The sequence below is a fragment of the Schistocerca cancellata genome, chromosome 1 (assembly GCF_023864275.1).
Source record: "Schistocerca cancellata isolate TAMUIC-IGC-003103 chromosome 1, iqSchCanc2.1, whole genome shotgun sequence".
NCBI classification, from domain to species: Eukaryota; Metazoa; Arthropoda; class Insecta; order Orthoptera; family Acrididae; genus Schistocerca; species Schistocerca cancellata.
The window spans coordinates 554,584,602-554,603,111 of NC_064626.1; the positions used below are offsets into that span (position 1 = coordinate 554,584,602).

An 18,510-nucleotide genomic window follows, 5' to 3' on the forward strand; every position below is an offset into this window, starting at 1 on the left:
GATGTGATTGCTTGCAGTACATCATAGCAAGCAAACCAGCCTCCCAGTAGTTGCCGTAGACACAGTGTCTGCCAAAATATTGGAAATAGAGAATGCTTCTCACCAATGGGCAAACCAATCCACCACCGTCAAAACACAGCTATAATTTTCGGAATACAGAAGAGGTCCCACCAAATCAACATGTAGGTGCATAAAACACGCTATAGGTTCAGCGAATGTTTCCATAGGTGCATGCACATGTCTATCAACCTTACTCTTCTGACACTGTAACCAACATTGGGTCCAATGGTGGGAATCTTCTCTTATTCTGGACCATATGGTGTATTGTGCAGTTTAGTTGAAGCACTGACCCTATGATGTATGACACCATAAGGCAAGTCCCAGCTCTTTCACCCCTACTTTATTAAAACACCAAATCATGAGATCGATTAGCCAACAACTGAACCAACTCAGAGTCTTCCTTTTGATCAACTACAATATTCTCCCAGCAGACTGCACTGACACTGGCACAGCTGTGTGATAAATAATCAGCTGCAACATTGTACATGCTGCTTATGTGTCTATAGTCATGGAGTACTGTGCAGTGAAGTCCACTATGCAATCACTGATGGAGCGACGCTAGGTCTGTTGTCTTGGAAAAGAATGCTGTGAGCAGTGCATAATCTGTATCAATCGTAAAGCGCTTGTCTTCCAGGTATGCTTTCAAGAATTTAACCTCCACATGAATGGCTTGTAATTCAGAGTCTGTAGTGCTCCATTTGCGCTGTGCTTCTGTCAAGAGACAGGAAAAAGTGACAGGTGTCCCAATCATCATTGATCCTCTGTTGTAATGATGTGCTGGCTGTCTCCAGGCTTGTGTTGACCATGACTGCTGGTTTGGCACCATGGATAGTATGACGTAATAGCACATCCTCCACCATAGTATCCTTAACATCCTTAAAAGCCTCCAGCAGATTCTTGTTCCATGGTACCTTCTTGTTCCCCGAAGTGAGCTTTCCCTTCAGAACTGCAGTCAAAGGAGACTGTTTCACAGCTTCCTGTGGATGATGGTGTCAGTAGAAAGTAATTGCTCCTATGAATATTCGTAATTCCTTGGAACCAGAAAGTCACCAATGAGCTGTACTCTTTCATTGTTTGGAGATAGACATTTTGTGGAACCAATGAACCTGAGAAACTGTACACTCTCTCTTCCAAAAATGCATTTGTCTTTGTTGATTGCCATTACAAAGTCCTTAAGCTTCTGGAAAAGGGTTCGTAAGTGCTTCTTATGTTGTTCCATATTGTCAGAGAAGACAAGAACGCCATCCATGTAACAAAACAAGGAATGAAAGGCCTCTATGAACCTGCTGAATAAACCTTTGCCATGGTTGTGCAGCATTTAGGCCAAAGGGTTTAAAATGAAATGGAACAAACCAAATGGAGTTGTGATAGCAGTCTTCTTCCCATCACCCTTTGCGACTGGAATCTGTGCACACGCCTTGTGGCAGTCAATAATGCTGAAAACTCTTGCTCCTTCTACAGTATTTACAGTGTTCTTGGAGCTCTCAAAATCAGTTCCATCACATTTGTCCTGAGAAATGGCCATCTCAATGTGTGTTGCAGCCCAAGATCGAGTGTTGAAATTTTCATTCTGTGATCTCAATTGTGGAATAAATTATTTGTCACTGCTAGAGTTATTGGAACATTGGAACCATTGCCTGTGAAACTTCCGGCTGGTAACACACTGCAATCAGAACCTGGATTTACAAAAATGTTGTTCCAGGCATGTTGTCCCCCACAAATAACCGGCGAGACTGCTCTTGGTTGCACATGCTAGGCCAATCTGTATTGTCTGTAGCCTCCTATCTGCCACAGTTCTTCAAAACTATAGTTTTTGAATCCCTCCATAAATGTTATGCACTATCTACTCACAGACCTCTAAGTTGTATAGCATTCAGTGCCTTGCGGGAGCGTAAAAACAGTCCTGTGTGTACTTTTACATGTCAGAAGTACGTGACCTGCTGATTGATGCTCACCAAATGGTGCGCCTGTGGAAATCTTAATGTGTGACATACCCAGGTATGTTCCACATTGCCTATGTATGGCAGTGATCAGCTCCTGTAACCTTGGCGCAGTAGATGTGGGAGATAAAGAAGTAGTAGGGCATTTTTTTGTCAACAACCACCTACACCCTTCCAGGTTCATCAAACTAGTTTGGAAAATTGCACAGACTGATGGACTGGTATGCATTTTTGCTGAAATGCCAATGGTACCAACACCACAAAGTTTGAACTGGTGGTTTTTTTTTTATCTGTGTTTAATTTTGCTTATGGAGTGGCTATTTGCTCTTGTTTCACAGCTGCCCCTGTGGCTTGTAATTCCTTCACACTCTCAGATGTCCGCTATGCTTATGGACATGTCTGGCACTACACCTAAATTGGGACTGCCTTGCCTGCCTTTATTGGTGATGTTTGGTTCGGGGCATCAGTCATGCCAGTCTGCTTGACAGTGCTATAACCTTTATGCTCTGAATATTCAGCCATCATCTCAGTTTTCTTGACCAAGACTGCCAAGCATAATTTGGCATGTGCTGCTAAGAGATTGCTGATTGTTGGTGGTAGCTTCCTAAGGCATAACAACTGAAGGGAAGCCTCGGGCAACAATCTTTGCCAGCTAATGATTTTTAGTGCCAACATTTGTTTCGGCAACATCTCACCAGTCAATTCTCCTGTAACTGTTTATGCAATCTGCTCTCCAGAGTTAATGCACACTGTTTGATTAAACACTCTTTTAGAATCTCATAACTCAGCGAACTTAACAAGTTCTTTGCTTGCACACTTTGTGCCTTTTCAAAATGTTGGTTGGTTGGTTGGTTTGGGGAAGGAGACCACACAGCGTGGTCATCGGTCTCATCGGATTAGGGAAGGATGGGGAACGAAGTCGGCCGTGCCCTTTCAGAGGAACCATCCCGGCATTTGCCTGGAGTGATTTAGGGAAATCACGGAAAACCTAAATCAGGATGGCCGGACGCGGGATTGAACCATCATCCTTCCGAATGCGAGTCCAGTGTCTAACCACTGCGCCATCTCGCTCGGTTTTTCAAAATGTGCCAACACACAATGAAACCTGTTGATTGAAGCTATGACACTACGTTGCGAAAATATGCTCTCTACCTACATGAATCATGGGTGTGGTTGTTTCGTCCAGAAGGTAGGAAGTTAAACATTTCCAAAGTTCCTGCCTTGAACTGTAGAGACTGTAGGTTCATTTGAAGAGCTTGGCTTTACTGTGGTGTCCTGTGTAATTGCATTCTAGGTTGCCGCTGTGGCTCTGACTTGACTGTAGTGCCAGTGGCATTCTTAATCTTGATTCTAGCTCTTTGTCTACTTTAAGTGAATAGAATTAATAGCAAGAAAGAAAAAGCTCCACACTTGCAAGATAACTTAATATATATACACTGAAGCACAAATTACAAACATGGTGAGTTAGCACCAAAAACATACCAAGAACGAGCGCCAGAACAGTAGAAGTACGTAATAAAGAGAAAACAAACAAACAGATCACTGCCATCTATATCCACTGATTGATATCATTTGCCGTTACAAACTCCTTGATACAGTTCTACTTGATTTCAGCCTCAAATAGAATATATAATGCGTCAATATTTAACATTCTTGTATTGTGGAAAGTGATAGCATATGTTGCCAGTGACGTGAAGAATTTTAGTAACAGTCAACCCCCACTAGTACTGCTAAATAACACTGATGAGATCTTTCTGATAAGCTGATAAACACCACATAACAGGTAATATTTTCCTTAATTGTGTGTCTCATTATAAGCTGTAATTGAATTTCAAGTAGTGTGAGGTACACAAGGAGATTTTGTTGAATCAAAAGTTTTGGAAGGTATCTGGAATACTAGGGTAAGCTACAGACATTAGACGGCCAACAGCAGGCCACTGCAATAAAGGTGGAAGAATTTTTAGTAGTACGGTTCTTTTAATAACATTACAGGTTTCACAGTCAAATTAACACATCATCATTAGCACGGTTAAAAGATCAATGTCTCTCCGAGCTACTGGAGATGTGCGCGAGGTTTACTTGCTTTTATGAATGTGTGTGTTTTTCTTTTCTGAAGAAGGCTTTGGCCAAAAGATAAATGTGTAACAGTCTTTTTGTCGTGCCTGTCTGCAACTCAACATGTCATCTTGATGGAGATTAGTAATCTATCCTTTTCCTAATATTGTTGGAACTCCAGTGTGGAGTTTCCATTGATATAAGATAGAGGCAGTAAAGAAACTGAGCCGAGCCAAAAAAACTGACAAGACATGAGTTTCAAGACTTACATATGGATATAACTATTGCCATTTTACAATTGTTTGCACTAAAAAAGTCACACATACAATAAGACAACAGAATTCTTGTGAGTGATTTATTAGTCAAATAGAACAAGACATACACAACATGCAGAATTGCATATATAAATCTCTAAAACTTAGTTAGGTTTAATTAGTTCTAAGTTCTAGGCGACTGATGACCTCAGAAGTTAAGTTGCATAGTGCTCAGAGCCATTTGTCTTTTCTGCGTGTGTTACTTCAATACATCATGCAAATGTGCCAGTAAAATTTTAAGTAATGACGTAAATGTCTGGTCTTCTGGGCTCGAAATTCTAAGTGGCTGGCCCTCAAAGTGTAAAGCTTTGAAATAAAATCAAACGCTCTGTGATTTAAGAAATTCAAAACACTTTCCCACATGTAACATAACTCGTATTGCGTAGAATGAAACATACGTTTAAAATAAAGCTTTTCAAATGACCAATTGCAATATTTTCCCACGACCTGTTAGAATTTGTTTCAGCAGTTGTTAGAGAGCGCCAAGAAACGGCGTTACTGTGTTCGTGCGTATATGGCATTAAGACACAGTAGTCATAAACGAAACCGGACATCAGAGGTTGAGCACATTCGTATGTCCAGATTTAGAAAGAAGTGGGACCCAATTTTGTATTAAACTTTTCAGTGTGGTTTTCTGAATGCAAATTTTCTTACAGTACCAGTACTGTATTATCTGATGTTTAGTTGTTTATTATGCCATAATGGCATACATCCCAAAAGATAACACTGTGCACTTGAAATTCCACAAACAGTTGACACTAGTCAATAATGTTTCAAATAAATTGATTGCCTCTGCGGAAAAGATTAATTAAAGCAATTTTTTTAGCAAATTGACAAAAATAACTTCATTGTTCTGCAAGGCAATACCTGAGTGCCAAAAGCCTGGAAATAAAATAAACTCAGAAAACTGAAACTAATAACATATTTTATCCTTCCATAATTATGTGAATATTTTAATTCACTTTATAGCTTCCAGCTACAGAAATCCGTTTAGTTCTTGAGAGCTGTAAACCAATCAGAAATGGTAAAATCACTTAATGTAAGCGCGGTTCATGTGGAGACTACCCCTCACAACTCAGATTGCTCTGCGCTATCTGGCAGCTCGGGTGCGCAAGAAAAATGTTTCTGGGTAGCATCCGCTGCTTGTTGGTACTGCTGACACAGCTCGTATGTAATGGGTAGTTTACCTTGGATACAGCTTAACAGCCGCACTTCAAGTACCCAAAAGCGGAAGAAGATATTGTTCATGCACGACTCAACTGTGCATGCGCAAAAGCCCACTGGCAACTGTTCAAACAAACCTAATGTTAACCGTTGTGACGTCACGCCCATCGGAAGCAGATTGTTGTGACGTATTGCATAGTCTTCATCCTAACGCCTTTGACACATTTTGCTGTTGGCAGACGGGTCAACAGAAATTATGCTGCTGCTCATCATGAGAACCAATGCATTAAAGGCATAGGGAGAGGTCCTCTTCTCACACCATTACAAAACAAAATGCAAAATTTTAAAACATAATGACAATTGCACATGGGAACTTTGATTCAATATTCATTAGATACTAAAATAAAAGAAAGATTGCCATGGAGCAAAAGAAAAACACAAGTATAGACTATGATTCAGAATTTCGAATTGATAATTTTTGAATAGCTCCTGGGGGGAGGTCGGTGGCCAATTGCACCATAGATTATTGAAGAAGTTTATTGTTGCTGTGGGCGAGATGCTGGACGCAGTGTGTGATCTTCAAGCAATTCATGAACAGTGTCATGACAGCTGAACATTCCATGGTCCATTCGGAAATGCTGCAAATGATTGTGAAATGGCATCTGAACAGACTTAACAGTGAGCAACATTTATAATCTGGAACATAGCGTGCAATTATAAATTGTTACTTTCTCATGTGCAAATTAAAATGTCTTTCTTTTAATGGGTTATTTGTTATTTCTCTACCGCATGTCCTCAAATGAGCCAACAGCCTTGCCGCTGTGGTAATACTGGTTCCCATAATATCACAGAAGTTAAGAGCTGTCGGGCTGGGCTAACACTTGGATGAGTGACCATCCGGTCTGCCGAGCGCTGTTGGCAAGCAGGGTGCACTCAGCCCTTATGAGGCAAACCGAGGAGCTACTTGACTGAGAAGCAGCGGCTCTGGTTGCAGAAACTGACATACGGCCGGGAGAGTGGTGTACTGACCACACGCCCCTCCACATCCGCATCCAGTGAAGATGCCTATGAGCCAAGGATGACACAGTGGCCAGTCAGTACCTTTGGGCCATCATGGCCTGTTGGGGTGGAGTTTAGTTTAGAAGTTTATGTCCTCACATCTTTCCACAAAGTTTCATCTTCCTCCGATTATTCGTTTTTCATTGGGGCCTTCTTAAATAGTGAAAGTTCAATTATAATCACACTCTATTCTCCTGTTGATGGTGCCTCTGTTCTCCAAGAAATGGAGATGGCTGACAACAAGCACTGGCCTGCGTAAATCGTGTGTGTAAAGAATACACTCTTAACATTTATAAAATTTCTGAGGTGATTATCACCTAAAAACTAAAATCATCTTAGATAACACTATTAGGGACTCGTACCATTCTTCAACTATCAGGGATGTGAAGTCAGCCATGATACTGATAAAGGTATTGACAAGGAACCAAAAAAAATTAGAAACTATTGCAGTATTGGCTCTGGAAGCTAAAGAACACTATTAGACATTACGCAAGAATAAAGGTTTATAAAACTATGTCTCTCAAAGTAATTCTGTGTGCTGGGTTTCTAAAAAAGAAACTTTGAGCAGATTACAGATGCACAAATGAAATCCTTGACAATGTACTTTTGTTTACACACTGCCAAAGTTACTTATCGAACAAGACTCTGTGTGTGTGTGTGTGTGTGTGTGTGTGTGTGTGTGTGTGTGTGTGTGTGTGTGAGAGAGAGAGAGAGAGAGAGAGAGAGACTACTACAACATGGAAAAGGAAAGTTCTCAACTACTGTGAGGAACTGGTGTACAGAATGGTAAAAGTGTGTCTCAAGGAAACCTTTTAACTTGAAGAATTTGAATACTTGGGGTTAATCACTCATTCATTTCAGTTATGCTAAAGCCTACTGAAAATGAAACCTGCTGAATAGTGCACACTTTTTTATATAATGCTTAAAAAAGTGTTACCGAAGTGTATAATGTTTTTCCACCCAGTGTTCACTGAATGAATGTTGTAGTTTCTGATGAAAGAGTCCCTATTGTCAACAACACATTTCTCATGGAATATATGTTCTGGGATGGCAGAGTCAGAATTTAAAGACACCTGAAGAATGGCATTCACGAAGTTTGCAACTGACACTGCAGGTCAGTCTGCCCTTTTCTGGGATAAAAATATTCTAGTGAGTGCTCACAAGATATCACTGAAGTTTATATCAGATGACTCTGAGAATATATCCTATTAGCTGTGTGTGAAGTGTGGAAAGGGACAAGTAACACAAAATTACAAATTAGAAAATGCTGTTAATTTGTAATTGTGTAACACACACCAAGTTTTGGAAGACTCCCACAATGCATACAATGTCTCCTACTGCAGTTTGTTGGACATTTCTGTGAGACACTCATTGCCAAAACATATGAGCGACAAATTGTACAGCTCTTATTTGAAGCTTTTCTGTCTGTTCTGTTAACTCAAATTGGGGTAAGTGTCCAGACCACGGAACAATATATTTCCTTAGGATTCTTCATATACATTGTTTACTTACATTATATTACAGTTATTTATGTTTGGAATCAGTTGCCAATCTCTGCATCAAGTGCTGATGATTTTTGAGCACTCCTACAATTTGTAAAAGTTTTTTACAATGCCACCAACCCATAAACAACTGCATTGTTTGTTTATAGCTTCATGTCCTACAGACTTATCCATCAAGTCATTTATGTATAATGAGAACTGCAGCAGACATATCTAGCCTTACCTCTAGGTGTTCCACATGTTACCTTTGCTTCTGATAATGTCTCCCGCTGGGAACAACATATCGAGTTCAGTTTGGTAACAAGTCTTCAGTCTAACTGTAAATCTGTTTAGATATTCTATACACACATGTTGACAAAGTGATGGTGCAGATTTCATTTCATTTTGTTTACCTAGTGACAGTGCTGAATTGTTACCAAAAGCTTTCTGATAGTCAAGCAACACATCAGCCCTAACTCTGCTCTCTACAGCCTTCTGGATCTCATGAAGGAAAAGAACAGGCCATGTTTCACAGTTTGTGCTCGTGGAAATTGTCTATGTAGGAGTTTTTTAACCTCCATAAAAGTTGGCGTATGTGTTCCATAATTATGCCAGAAACTGACATCAGTGAGACAGGTCTATAGTTGTGGGTGCCAGCCTTGAGACCTGTCTTACAGGCTGAAACAAACTGCAGCTTTACTCAGTCATATGTCATGCTCTGTTGTTCCAGATCTCTATGGTAAATTAATGCCAGAGAAAAAGAAGACTGGTTTTAATATCTCATTAGTGAAATGCAAACTCATATTTGGGAAGGAAACCAACTGTGTGCTCTTCAAAAGAACCATCCTAACATTTGCCTTGAGAGATTAAGGGAAATATTGGAAAACATTAATCTGGATATCCATAGGGGAATCTGAATTATCCTCGTCCCAGATATGAGACGAGTGTCTCACCACAGCACCATCTCCATAGGAGATGCTGCAAGATGGACCAGTTTTTGAATGTAGGATCTAAGACTCCCCATCAGATTCTTCAATCTGCAGCCTTTTTTCTATAAAGTGATTTGATCTGTTTTTCAGTTTCATGCTCACTATTTTATGTCTGTCATTATCACATGTATATTAAGCTCTAATGAGGAAACATTCTTTGTTATTCTTTGGTGTAGATGTTTTGTAATGCAGAAATTAGTCATTTAGCCTTCATTTTATCATCTTCCATTTCGGTGCCATCTTGGTCAACAAGCATTTGGACACACATCTTTGTTCCAGTGACAGATCTTACATAGGAGCATAACTTTTTAGGGCTTTCTGGCTGCTCAGCAGATACAGCGTGGCTAACATTGGAAGTAATTATATATTTTGCTACTTAAATAATAGGTTTTATATTTGTTTCACACATTATAAATATTTGAGAGCCTGGTGTATGGAACATACAGGAGCACTAATACACGAATGCCAACAAAAATTTCGAAGACAGCATAGCTTCAATAAGTTGGTGAGGAGACAAACCTAATCATAAATCAAAACTAATTTATTCATAACATTTCTTCTCAATATGAGTTCTGTGTTTTACGTATGAAGTAGTTCAATTTGATGCGTAATGTCAAACAGTAAAGACTCAAAAGCTGAAAGGAGTAGTTTCACTTGTATAGTGTAATATGCAATTGAAACCAGTTCTTCTGTGTGTAAGTTAATTAATTTCTTTCTAGGATTTTATCCATCTTCCGCAATTGTATCTCGCATCTGTCAAAAATAACCAGAATGATCCAGCCTTTACATAATTTTACAAAAAATACAGAAGAACTTAAAGAAAGGTATTGGTAGCTGCAAAAAAAGCTTGTAAACAGTGAAACATTAATGGTGGCAGATAGCAAAAGCAAAGATATCTGGAACATAATCAAACAAGAGACAGCAAATATTGGATCAAAACATATGTTCTACATCACCAGGACTAGCCACCACACTCAATGGTGCTCATTCCAACAACAGAGAAAGAGGTGTCACTGGTAATACACCAATTAAACAATAAAAAATCCACAGGGTTAGATGAGATCCCAGTAAGTGTCATTAAGAAGTGTATAAACAACATAAAAACCCCTCTAACAATAATAATTAATGAATATTTCAGATCTGGCTGTTTTCCCGAATTCCCAGGCAAAGGTAATACCAATACTAAAAAATGGTGATCTAGAAAATGTATAATACCAGAGATCAATTTCTTTATTATTTTGTATTTCCAAAACAATAGAAAGCATAATGAAAAAAGCTATGGAAGTACTTGAATAAATACAACCTTTTATGGAATGAAAAATTCACTTTCAGGCCCACAAGAAGTACACAGTCAGCTGTAGCACAGTTTACTAAAGTTGTACTTGAAGCACTAGACAAGTCAAGAATGCAACAGGCATATTTTTTTTTTTATCTATCAAAGGATTTCGACACAGCTGACTACAAAATTTTACTACACAAATTAGAAATATTAGGAATAAGGGGTATGGCTCAGAATTGGTTTAAGTCATATTTGGAAAAATGGATGCAAAGAGTTGAAATCTCACATATTCCTAAAAGACTAGTAGTAAAATATTTATCAGATCCGAAATATGTTAACATAGGCATCCCCAGGAAAGTATATTGGGCCCAATCCTCATATATATATATATATATATATATATATATATATATATATATATATAAAAAGAAAGATGATGAGACTTGCCAAACAAAAGCGCTGGCAGGTCGATAGACACACAAACAAACACAAACATACACACAAAATCTAGCTTTCGCAACCAACGGTTGCCTCGTCAGGAAAGAGGGAAGGAGAAGGAAAGACAAAAGGATATGGGTTTTAAGGGAGAGGGTAAGGAGTCATTCCAATCCCGGGAGCGGAAAGACTTACCTTAGGGGGAAAAAAGGATGGGCACACACTCGCGCATACACACACACATATCCATCCACACATATACAGACACAAGCAGACATATTATGTCTGTGTATTGTGTGTATGTTTGTGTTCGTTTGTGTGTCTGTCGACCTGCCAGCACTTTCATTTGGTAAGTCACATCATCTTTGTTTTTAGATATATTTTTCCTTCGTGGAATGTTTCCTTCTATTATAACCATATATATATATATATTTAAAAAGAAAGATGATGAGACTTACCAAACAAAAGCGCTGGCAGGTCGATAGACACACAAACAAACACAAACACACACACAAAATCTAGCTTTCGCAACCAACGGTTGCCTCGTCAGGAAAGAGGGAAGGAGAAGGAAAGACAAAAGGATATGGGTTTTAAGGGAGAGGGTAAGGAGTCATTCCAATCCCGGGAGCAGAAAGACTTACCTTAGGGGGAAAAAAGGACAGGTATACACTCGCACACACACACATATCCATCCACACATACAAGACACAAGCAGACATTTGTAAAGGCAAAGAGTTTGAGCAGAGATGTCAGTCGGGACGGAAGTACAGAGGCAAAGATGATGTTGAAAGACAGGTGAGGTCCAATGGCCAGCTTCACACGTCCGTCCACATCAAACCCACCAACAAGCAACAGTACCTCCATTATGACAGCTGCCACCCATTCCACATCAAACGGTCCCTTCCCTACAGCCTAGGTCTTCGTGGCAAACGAATCTGCTCCAGTCCGGAATCCTTGAACCATTACACCAACAACCTGAAAACAGCTTTTGCATCCCGTAACTACCCTCCCGACCTGGTACAGAAGCAAATAACCAGAGCCACTTCCTCATCTCCTCAAACCCGGAACCCCCCCACAGAAGAACCCCAAAAGTGCTCCACTTGTGACAGGATACTTTCCGGGACTGGATCAGATTCTGAATGTGGCTCTCCAGCAGGGATACGACTTCCTCAAATCCTGCCCTGAAATGAGATCCATCCTTCATGAAATCCTCCCCACTCCACCAAGAGTGTCTTTCCGCCGTCCACCTAACCTTCGTAACCTCTTAGTTCATCCCTATGAAATCCCCAAACCACCTTCCCTACCCTCTGGCTCCTATCCCTGTAACCGTCCCCGGTGTAAAACCTGTCCCATGCACCCTCCCACCACCACCTATTCCAGTCCTGTAACCCGGAAGGTGTACACGATCAAAGGCAGAGCCACGTGTGAAAGCACCCACGTGATTTACCAACTGACCTGCCTACACTGTGAAGCGTTCTATGTGGGAATGACCAGCAACAAACTGTCCATTCGCATGAATGGACACAGGCAGACAGTGTTTGTTGGTAATGAGGATCACCCTGTGGCTAAACATGCCTTGGTGCACGGCCAGCACATCTTGGCACAGTGTTACACCGTCCGGGTTATCTGGATACTTCCCACTAACACCAACCTGTCCGAACTCTGGAGATGGGAACTTGCCCTTCAATATATCCTCTCTTCCCGTTATCCACCAGGCCTCAATCTCCGCTAATTTCAAGTTGCCGCCACTCATACCTCACCTGTCATTCAACAACATCTTTGCCTCTGCAATTCCGCCTCGACTGACATCTCTGCCCAAACTCTTTGCCTTGAAATATGTCTGCTTGTGTCTGTATATGTGTGGATGTATATGTGTGTGTGTGTGTGTGTGTGCGCGCGCGAGTGTATACCTGTCCTTTTTTCCCCCAAGGTAAGTCTTTCCGCTCCCGGGATTGGAATGACTCCTTACCCTCTCCCTTAAAACCCATATCCTTTTGTCTTTCCTTCTCCTTCCCTCTTTCCTGACGAGGCAACCGTTGGTTGCGAAAGCTAGATTTTGTGTGTATGTTTGTGTGTCTATCGACCTGCCAGCGCTTTTGTTTGGTAAGTCTCATCATCTTTCTTTTTAAATATATTTTTCCCACGTGGAATGTTTCCCTCTATATATATATATATATAAAAACAAAGATGATGTGACTTACCAAATGAAAGTGCTGGCAGGTCGACAGACACACAAACAAACACAAACATACACACAAAATTCAAGCTTTCGCAACAAACTGTTGCCTCATCAGGAAAGAGGGAAGGAGAGGGAAAGACGAAAGGATGTGGGTTTTAAGGGAGAGGGTAAGGAGTCATTCCAGTCCCGGGAGCGGAAAGACTTACCTTAGGGGGAAAAAAGGACGGGTACTCACTCGCACACACACACATATCCATCCACACATATTGTGTTAGTTTGTGTGTCTGTCGACCTGCCAGCACTTTCATTTGGTAAGTCACATCATCTTTGTTTTTAGGTATATATTTTTCCTTCGTGGAATGTTTCCTTCTATTATATATAAGTAAGAGGATTGGGCCCAATATAGGGAAACATTCCACGTGGGAAAAATATATGTCTATCGACCTGCCAGCGCTTTTGTTTATATATAATAGAGGGAAACATTCCACGTGGGAAAAATATATCTAAAAAGAAAGATGATGAGACTTACCAAACAAAGGCGCTGGCAGGTCAATAGACACACAAACAAACACACAAAATTCAAGCTTTCGCAACAAACGGTTGCTTCGTCAGGAAAGAGGGAAGGAGAGGGGAAGACGAAAGGATGTGGGTTTTAAGGGAGAGGGTAAGGAGTCATTGCAATCCCGGGAGAGGAAAGACTTACCTTAGGGGGGAAAAAAGGACAGGTATACACTCGCACACGCACACACACCACACACACACACACACATATATATATATATATATATATATATATATATATATATATATATATATATATATATATATATATATATATATATATATATATATATATATATATATATATATATATATAATTTCCCACAGAATATCAGATATGGAGAAAAAAATACTATTTGCCAATGACAGCACCCTAGTGACTGCAGACAAAAATTCTATTCAGGTAGCAGAAAAAGCAAATGATGCTCTCAGAGACATCAACAACTGGTCGTTAAAGAATAGTGAAAAAGACAAACTGCATAAACTTCTGACTACATAAAAAACCCAATGATGAAAGTAAACAAAGATGTTCTAGATTGTGTAACTGATACCAGATTTTTGGGGATGAAGCTATCCTCAGCAAGTCATGCCCTAAGAATCCTTGCACCTGTGTGCAGCATTTCATGCTGCAAAGTAGCCTACTTTGGATATATGCATTCAATCCTCAGTAATGAGCTAATATTTTTGGGAAACAAGTGCTGGGAACATACAGACTATTTTCAAGATATAGAAAAGAGCTGTACGAATAGTAAGAAATAGCTGTAACAGGGCACACTGTAAAGATTTATTCAAAAAGCTAGAAATTCTGACAGTTCTGTTGAATACATCTACCAAAACATCATGTATATAAGAAAAAATCTTAATCTGTACGTCACAAACAGCACAATCCATTACCATGGCACTAAATCCAGACAGTATTTACATTTAAAAAGAAAAAAAAAAAACAAGTCTAAAACTTAAAATAGTGTATTATAATATGGAATAAAATTGTACAACAGACTGCCACAAAAAATAAATTATGCAAATGATCCCCACTCCTTTAGCCAAAGCCTACAAAAATATTTACTACAATTGTATTTACTGAAAGTGAATATTTAAAATAACTTTAGATTGTAATTTAATGTTCATAAACATTGCACCATGTAATAATTTTGTGATATGATTAGAAAAGTAGAACTAATTAAAACATTGTGTTTATATGAAAAAGAAATATGGCACAAATATTTGATGACATCCATACAATATATAGTGTTCTACAGATGAATAAATCAATCAGTCAATCATATAATGAAATAATAAGCAACCAGTTGCATAAAAGAAATTTCTTTACCAGTTTCGGGCACTTGGTGCCCTTCTTCAGAAAGTTATGCCTATCACATTGTTTGTGAGTGTCAATAATATGGTCCATTTAGCAAAAATCCTATGGTCCTAAAAATATATCTGCAGGAGCAATAAGTGATGCAATACTGACTCCAGTGATACAATAAGAGCTCTCAGATGCCTACATTTAGTTCACAGTGTATGCATAAAACTTGTAGGCAACTGTGAGCTCTCTTATTGTATTAATGAGTTCAGTATTGCATTACTTATTCCTCCTGCACCTATTTTTTTTAGGATCAAGGCATTTTTGCTGTATGTACTTCATTATTGACACTAACAAATACTGCAATAGGCATAACCTCCAGAAGAAGGGCACTAAGTGCCCGAAACTGGTAAAGAAATTAAATTTCTTTTATGCAACTGGTTGCTTATTTCATGACATAATTCCTTCCTGCAACTAGGAGTTGAGAAAATTAGTAAGAGACTATTAATTTTGCAATGAAAAATAATATGGTCAAATAATTTTGCAGATCTTTCCTTACCAGAAGATGAGTTGCAGAAAATGTAAACAAACTGTAATTCAATTATATTAAGCTGTTTTCATAGAATTTTATAATGAAAGTCGCAAACATTATTGTGTGACATAACCATTCCGAGATCCATTGCCATAGCATTTATCTGTTCTTATCAGGAGGTACAAGAAGAAAATGAAACATATATAGGTACCAAAACTAGGAAATAAACATAACACGACAGAAGAAAGAGGCTACAAACAAATGCGAAAACAAAGAAATTGAACATCTTTAAATGCAACAAAAGAGCAGGAAAAAAGGTTGTGTGTTATGATGGCAAAACACATAAAATAATAAAGACAAAAGATTTTCTTCACTTCTTTCATGCTTTATTTTTTTACGCTCTTCTCCTGTGTCAGAAACATTTTATATGATTTTATATAAAAATGCAATTTTGGAAAACCACGTTGGCCAGATCACATATATGCCAAGATTACCACAACATGTGTCTTAATCACTATGCAATAATTTAACTCTTATGTTCTACAATTACACAAAGTTTTCTGCAGATCAGTAGGTTACTACAATAATATTGATACTGTAATATGCCTTTTGGGTAAATTGAGAAGAAAAGTAACTGTTCAGAACATAAGAGCACAAGTAGAGAAAGTGAAAAAATAAAAACAATACAACTCTTGGCCATACTGACAGGCATTAATACTTAATTTAATACACAAGAAGACATACACAACTATTCAGTGCTACTATTACCACCTAACACAGATAATAGTAGTCAACAGTATATAGTGATGTAAGGGTAATTGAAGGTGTTTTTTAATGATCTTATCATAATATTAGTGTTGTGCAGCATTGCCAATTAACTTTTTAATGCTGTAGATCATTACTAACATTCACATAAACTCTGAAGACAAAACAAACATACATACATATCTGCAAATAATGTGTAGTCACTGTATCTTACAAAATGGCAGGAACATAAAATTTAAAATCTTGCATCAAAATTAGTTGTAAAAAATCACTAATAATGTTCTTGTGCCAAGACCACCAGCCAGAATGAACTACAAATATACCTGAAACTTCAAAGCAAGACTACTGAAAGCATTCCATAATGCAGACAGTTATTGAAATTAGTGAAGTAATGTGACAAGAAAAAATTTCTGTCAGTAGTACGCACAAATTTGTGCAACATCCACACAGAATGTTGTGCAATGTACAAACAGAATGTCTTACAAAAATTAAAATAAAACATTGGCATTAATGAGAACAGCTGGACAGAGATGGAAATGAATGATTATCGAAATGGGCAAGACAGATAAGTTCTCAAGAAAATGCGACAGAGTGGCTAAGACAGTGTTTTATAGTAGACATAATTATGTTACATATATTTTAGATAATACTGCAGCAAACAAAGTAGTTCACTTTGATTTAACGTCACACATCTTTACAAAATTCACAAACAATCTTTCTGTTAGAAACTAATCTTGCACCTGGAGCTTTTATGCAATAGGTCTATGTATATTTACACACACACACACACACACACACACACACACACACACACACACACACAGTGGAAGCAAGAGGTTAGTTATGTAAGTGGAAGAGCATCTACAGCCAACATCAGCTTTTTATCATACATTGTGCAACGGTATTTCCACAACGTAGCACCAATACAACCACAGCTCAGGATCAGTCAAATTATAACTGTTCAATATAAAATGTGTGTCATCAAGTGAGGCACATCAACAGTTTGGAGGTGGACAGATAAAATCATTACTTACTAATACTGCTCTTACACACATTTGACACAACCAATCTGATCCCTACTTCCAATGTAAATGTCTTCTCCTCTGTTCAACAATTGAAACTACAATTTTATGACTTTCATGTGAACCATGACAACTAACAATTACATGAGTACACAAAAAACACCAGGCAAAAATGTCATCTAAAACACATTGTACAAGCCCTGATAAAAAAATCCATACTTAAACTATCACAGAAAGGAGAGGGGGAATGCATAAAATGCAGCACGTCATATGCCTCTGTATCTTTTCATAAACCACAAAAGTACAAAATTATTTCTTTTAAAATTAATTCTTTAGTCATAAAGCCATAGTGTGGAAGAAACGAGATTAAACCTCCAAATGAAGCGTGCTATGTAATCACGTTTCTTCTGAAATCATGAATGTAAAACCAAATGCTACATTTCATTATTTTAGCTCAAGTTATAAATTACTATCTCTAGTAAATGCATTTAATAGACTTTCAAATAACAACAAGGAAGCAGCATAGAATTACGTGATTTTTACCAACATATCTTTGGTGGTAATATAACATGATCAGTCAGCTTTGTCCAATAAATTAAAAAATCCTGTCTCTTCCCTGAACACAGCACTAAAATACTGTGAAAACAAACGGCTCATGTACTGTGTCTCAGTCTGGTAAGCTGGCATAATTCCTTCCAAAAAGCCAATGTGTCCACCCCGTGCAGTTATAACCATAGCAACATTCTTGGAATTATTTGCTGCCTCCACAGGAATGGCTGGTATAAAAAAGAATACAAGATGAACTATGATGCAGTAAAGCTCTAAACTATTGTAACACATAAAGACAGTGATGAAACAGAGTTATGGTCTGAATTGTTTAACATTAAAAATGCATGCACAAAATTTTATAATAAATCACAAATTATGTTCTAAAAGTATACCAGTCACATGTACTTCAGCATTTCAGAAACAGTCAATGCTATTTCTTTACACTATGTAAATTTAATTTTATTTAGTAAAAAAATTGTCAATGGTCTGAAGATTACTTATCCCTTATAATTTTATTTTACTGAAGACGTAAAAGCATCTGTTAAAATACTGCAGTACTATAATTGGATAGATAAAAACATCTACTCACCAAGTTGTTAAGTTAAGGAAATTTTCTTAATTTTTGTGCGTGTTTGTTCCTGCTGCCACTTGGTGGGGAGGCTTTTGTATCTATCCAATTATGTTATGTTTTTGAAAACTGGTTATATTTGTTGATAAACTACTGCAATAAGTTTCATTTAGTTATTGTGATTTCTTCACCCATTTCTCACGGACATAGCGCATGCTGCCAGCAATTCACATTCATAGGCATTTTTATCTAGGC

The 18,510-nt window shown here is 38.3% G+C and overlaps 1 protein-coding gene across 3 annotated transcripts in view; it reads right to left on the minus strand.

Moving 5' to 3' along the window:
• LOC126180574 (phospholipase ABHD3) overlaps positions 1 to 18,510 on the minus strand; it is an 87,089-nt gene that overhangs the window by 15,836 nt on the left and 52,743 nt on the right. For 2 of the 3 annotated variants that reach the window (XR_007536689.1, XR_007536688.1), the window contains exon 8: positions 17,682 to 17,914. Coding sequence is in view for 1 of the 3 variants with exons in the window: in XM_049924705.1 (XP_049780662.1) it covers positions 17,712 to 17,914 (203 nt within the window). In the remaining 2 variants the exon portion in view is untranslated. Of the gene's footprint in view, positions 1 to 14,488; positions 17,915 to 18,510 lie in introns of those variants that run through there. The other variant, XM_049924705.1, reaches the window with a different exon arrangement.